General features: G+C 34.1%; 1 protein-coding gene across 1 annotated transcript; it reads left to right on the top strand.

The window, feature by feature from the left end:
* The first annotated feature begins 1,616 nt into the window (after nt 1-1,616).
* Nucleotides 1,617-2,873, top strand: LOC134696227 (uncharacterized). Its single transcript, XM_063557903.1, has one exon. The coding sequence runs from the start codon at nt 1,649-1,651 to the stop codon at nt 2,801-2,803; it is 1,155 nt and encodes a 384-aa protein (XP_063413973.1). The 5' UTR covers nt 1,617-1,648; the 3' UTR covers nt 2,804-2,873.
* The last annotated feature ends 3,356 nt before the right edge of the window (nt 2,874-6,229 follow it).

A 6,229-nucleotide genomic window follows, 5' to 3' on the forward strand; every position in this document is an offset into this window, starting at 1 on the left:
GATATATATGGAATACTTTTTTCAAGACCAGACTGCAACCTGCCTGCTGGGTGTGGCCTTTATGTCTTCATTTGTCGGCCGCCATTCATAAATTCGTTGTCATTTCAGACTCATTATTAGCCTTTGATTGATTTGGAACCCTTTACTTCCCTTAATGTTGTTGGGTGAAACATATCAACCAAACATTTGGATAAAAATAGCTTGTTTGTCTTTTTTAAATCGTGTCGGTCGTATTTCAAATTCAATCGAAAAGCTCGAGCGTATATATGTTGTTAACAACAAGATCTCTGTGAGGTTATTCTAACTTAACTTACAACAAACGTGCGAGAATTTTCTATGCCTATGTTTTACTGACAAATCACACATTAAATGTATCAGTACATAGCTAATGGATCCATACTATCATTTTATGGTAGAAGTTAATAGGGAAATACAGCATCTAAAGTTATGTCGAGACAATTCCCTACCAGAGACCATAGAAGGTTAACCAATATAGGTCACCGTACGGCCTTCAACAATGAGCAAAACTAATGCAGCCGTTTGGTTTTTATAATATAAAAAATATACTGCTAGCATGAAAAGTGTTCAGTATTGCTAAGAGTGACATAAGTACTTGACTTTCAAGAGATAAAAATGTTGAAATGGGAAAAAAATTAAAAAAAGAAGATTTTGTGTGAACTTTTCACAGAGATCGAAATGACACAGAAATTATAACAACTATAGGCCACCGTAAGTCTTTCAACAATGAGCATAGCCCATACCTCATAGTCCGTTAAAAAAAATGTAAACCAATTCAAACGAGTAAACTAATGGCTTAATTCATTTACTAAAATATAAACGAAAAACAAATCATATACGCCTCTTTGCAACAAACGACAACCACTGTATTACAGGCTCCTGACTTGGAACAGGCTCATTCATACATAATGTGGTAGGGTAAAACATGTTAGCGTGATTCCAACCATCCCTCAACTTGCAGGGACAGATAAAGCCTGGAACTTCTCTTTTAACAAAAGTACTTCAACGAAGTCAGAAAATAGCTAAATATAAATCGCCGATAAGTCAGTCAGAAGTGTTAAATCCAAAATAAGTTACACCAAAAATAAGTTTGTTTACATTATTTGGTAACTCAATCCTTCGACTAAATAGTGAAATGTTATCACGTTTTTGCTGGCATGTTTTGATATATATTTTACAATATTTACACACATTCATACTTTAAGAAACTACTATGCACGTATTAACAAAATAGTCATTCAAATTAGTTAAAACATATATTTTTGTGCTTGATTTTTGACTTAAAAAGGCTATCGCACTGTCATGAACTATGTTAAAAGATTGGCAATCTTAATTGTGCTGAGTATCGGCATGTAACGTAAGTAATCAATCAAACTAAACTTGTCTATAACCAATAGAAACTAAGATTAAGGAACAAAACAGCAAATAAAATATGACTGATAAATCCACGATAAACTACAATGTTTTGATAACCGAGGAAATCTAAAGTTTGTAACTTGATAAGGTTGAAGTGGGGATAAATTTATATAGTTTTGTCTGGACGACATATTAATCAGAAAATTTAAATACTTTGATTTAAGTCTATTCAAATTAACAAACATCACGATTCAATTTAAGAAAATTAATACGAATGTTACAAATACAAGCGTCAACACTCAAAATTTTATTCATTTGCGAAGTTACATTCAAAATGGTCGTATCGTCTGGTAAAGCAAGCGACGCCGCCGAACGTTCTTTAACAGTACATTATGCAAATTACAAAGAAGATATAGTTTTGAAAAAGAATCTGGATATATTAAATAGAACTGAAAAGAATATAGTTCACAGTGTTCAGATAGACCAAAAAATTCTCTACAAAAGATTTCAAGATAAGCTTCATCGCTCGAAGTTAGCTTATGCTCGTTTGTATGGCGACAAGGAAAAAGAAAGAGAACTAAGAGCAAAAAATTTGCGGTCTTTGAATATAAATGTTGGTGATTCTGAGCAGGATTATGAATTTCTGAAGAAGATACAACCAAATAAGGGGGCAAAACCAAAGAAAACATCGAGAGTTAAGATAAACATTGATGCCGTTATTGATGATGTTTTTGATGAGGAAGCACCAAGACTTAGAAGTAGGTCAATGTCTGAAGGTAGCATGACACCATTACCGGTGACCACGTATGCGCATCCTATTACTACAAGACCATCATCTGCTAAATATGGAAGAAATGACCAACGTACGCAATGTTTTCCAGTGACCGCCTTGAGTGCAAATGGAAATACGCCCGACAAAAACTTGCTTAAAGTTCCGACCATTGATACACGACCGAGAACATGTTCACCAAAATTATCCGGACCTCGATCTAGGCGTAACTCTAGTGTTGCAACGAAAAATGGAAGTAAATCGCCTAGGAGATCTACAAACTTGTTTGAGCATGATGAGTATGTCGATCATGTCGAAAGGAGACTGAGAGAATTAAAAACTTTGGATTTTACGGACAAGATTGGAAACTTTTGCGAATCCCTAGAGGACTATAAATCCGATAAAAACGGAAATATTGATTATTACACAATGCGTGTGGAAGCTTCACCAAAAGTACAAAATTTGATCGATATACCAGGAACGCCAGATGAACAGTATCAAAAACATTTTGGAAACCTAACTGTTAAAAGTTTAACAATGAAGAAGCTTAATTTTGATTTTAGCAAAAGTGATAGTAGCCAGAGTCATTTGTTTACACCGGATGCGTCAGCCATGCTAAGATATGAATCATCTGAGGACTCTGATTCGGATTCCGATTGAAAGGTTTTACTGTAGATGAAATAGCTCTTATATAACGAACCGTAAAATGGGGATGAACATATATAACGTTTATTTGAGTTCAGTTGTTGATTATTTATTTACGTTTAAAAATAAATTTCAGAAAATTCAATAGTTGATTTTAACTATTTGACTCAGAATAATTGTGTGCTATTTAACCCTGGTACATGTATATAATATGATGAGTTTATTTACATGTATCTCATTTTTATCAGAACGTAAACTTCGTGTACTTTAAAAAGGCGTTCATATATATAGTTTTATCAAATATAACTTATTTGGAAATGCTTTTTTTGAAACCAGTAGAATCTGCCTGATTCAATGCAACTATCTGGATCTTAAATTTTGTATACGTATCATTTCGGGGCAATTTGTATGAAAATATCGGGTTTTAAAATCTGTTGGTCTATTTCGATAAGTTGTTCTGTCGATAAATCATTTTAGCAAATGTCTTTAATAATGTGACATAAGTCTTCTAAACTTTGTATGATGTTACAGAGCAAAAGCCTAATATTAATGCTATATTTTCACTGTCTTTTTTCGGTAGATAACTTAAATTACATATATCTTCAAAGCGCAAAAAAGGATTTTGAAATTTGAATTTGTTATGCATGTCGATAAAAGTCAACCTATACTTTCAAAAATTTTACGGACCCCTTCACATGTCGGTTGAACGTTACAACATATCTGGTTCGAGACTACAATTATTTCGTAGTGCATTTCTTTTAGAACATAAATGAAAATAAAAAAAAATCCCACCTGTGCTTTCTCAAAGAAACTTTTACAGTGTGATGTACTACTTTTGGGACAAATTATATCAAAATTATAGAAAACTTCATCGTCTCTAACTCAAAATCTGGACAATTTTATGTTTAGGGCGTCTTGAAATCTTTTGACAGCTTCCGAAGTGCTAATTTTAAACATTTTTCAGCTGGACCAAATCACTACTTTCCTTTAAAATTCTGGACCCAAATATTTTTAAAGTGTAATTTCACCCCCTACTTGCAATTTGAGGCATTAAACAAGGAGAAATAAATTTGGAAGGGGTATAAAAATTAATGGCAAGTAACCCACTGTCAACACTAGGGACTAAATCAAGGGACGACAATGGTGGTCTCGGACCATCTGTTTTTAAAATCTACGATGGATATGTTCAAATTTTCGTTACCACAATATCCCATACTCCCTTTCTCAAATTCAACATCATTCCAATTTTCGTTACCACAATATCCCATACTCCCTTTCTCAAATTCAACATCATGTTCCAATTTTCGTTACCACAATATCCCATACTCCCTTTCTCAAATTCAACATCATGTTCCAATTTTCGTTACCACAATATCCCATACTCCCTTTCTCAAATTCAACATCATGTTCCAATTTTCGTTACCACAATATCCCATACTCCCTTTCTCAAATTCAACATCATGTTCCAATTTTCGTTACTACAATTCCATACTCCCTTTCTCAAATTCAACATCATGTTCCAATTTTCGTTACCACAATTCCATACTCCCTTTCTCAAATTCAACATCATGTTCCAATTTTCGTTACCACAATCCCATACTCCCTTTCTCAAATTTTAGTTACCACAATCCCATACTCCCTTTCTCAAATTTTAGTTACCACAATCCCATACTCCCTTTCTCAAATTTTAGTTACCACAATCCCATACTCCCTTTCTCAAATTTTCGTTACCACAATCCCATACTCCCTTTCTCAAATTTTAGTTACCACAATCCCATACTCCCTTTCTCAAATTTTAGAATTTTAGTTACCACAATCCCATACTCCCTTTCTCAAATTTTAGTTACCACAATCCCATACTCCCTTTCTCAAATTTTCGTTACCACAATCCCATACTCCCTTTCTCAAATTTTCGTTACCACAATCCCATACTCCCTTTCTCAAATTTTAGTTACCACAATCCCATACTCCCTTTCTCAAATTTTAGTTACCACAATCCCATACTCCCTTTCTCAAATTCAACATCATCGAATATGTTTTTACACAATTAATACGACATCACATATGGAGAGGAATCGGCTTACCCTTCTGTGTTGCTCAGTCTCTAGTTTTATGTTGTTTTTGTAGCTATATATTGTTGTTTGTCTTTTTATTTTTTGTCATGGCGTTGTCAGTTTGTCTTGGACTTTTGACATTGCATATCACTAGCTACTCGATCAGCTCGGGGTTATTTAGAATTGATAACGCATAAGTTGAATAACTAATCAATGTTTACAATAAGTCCAGCGGTAATTATTTCATGCATATTCAGGACAAGGAACTAGTAACAATACATGTGTCGTATCCTGCAAGGTGGGACGATGGTGTTACAGGGTGAGCAATTTCGACTGTACCTAGAAAACAATTAAATGAAGACTATATAATTTACTTTAATTTGGGGGAATTCGAATATGGAAACAGTAAAATAAAGTCAAGAGGTAAAGAAGGTATCAGTGTGTGAATGAGAGAGTCAGGCAACCCTTTGTCAAATTTAAAACAAAAGTCGTAAAGATATATATATACAACTTGTCTAAACATCAACCCAACAATGTTAGATCTGTAAATTTGCTTTCGCAAATTTTTTGTTCTTCCCTCGCCGGGATTCGAACCCATGCTACTGTGATATCGTGACACCAAATCGCCTGCACTGCAGCCGTTGCTAGACCAGGCTCTACAAATATAAAAGCTTTCAGTGGTCGTGTTTTGGGGTTGATGTTAAGACGAGTTGTATATACATAATGTACACAGCCATGTATCACCATCATTGATGGCGATCCGATGGATAAATCTGTTGTAGAGTTGTCACTGACTCAGACGTACTTATATATAAAATGAGGGTACTTTTTATATGGCCTTTCAAATACCGTTTCGATCCCGAACATCACTGAAGAGACATTTATTGTCGAAATCCGGATCTGGTGTACTAAAAAAATATTGACACCGTATGTTTGTGGCATTACATCGTGGCCACTAGTTAAATTTGTTTTTCTGTTAAGTATTAAATTTATATTACGATCCATTTTGTTACATCTTGTGATCAATTTTATTTGGCAATCGCCAATGGCAGTCAGCAGGGTTAAAGAACATCAGTTGTTCGACCTGTTAGTGAAATGCGTTTTGTTTAAATATACTTTTTCACTTTTTTGGTCTTTTGAAAAATGATGTTTGTGCAGTTTTTAGACCCTTTTACAACGAAATTTGTTTGACATGCACACGTATAAAAATTGCGATTTTTATCCAACGCAATCATAGGTTTGAACGTAGTTTTCAATTTAGACTCGTTTATATATATATTTATTAATAACGCCGCTAGTGATTAGAAACTGACGGTCGTATTTTATAGGTTCAATACAGATTCGGTTATTTAAAGTATTATCAGCTCTGAATTAGTTATTTTGATTG

Source organism: Mytilus trossulus, chromosome 14 (assembly GCF_036588685.1).
Source record: "Mytilus trossulus isolate FHL-02 chromosome 14, PNRI_Mtr1.1.1.hap1, whole genome shotgun sequence".
NCBI classification, from domain to species: domain Eukaryota; kingdom Metazoa; phylum Mollusca; class Bivalvia; order Mytilida; family Mytilidae; genus Mytilus; species Mytilus trossulus.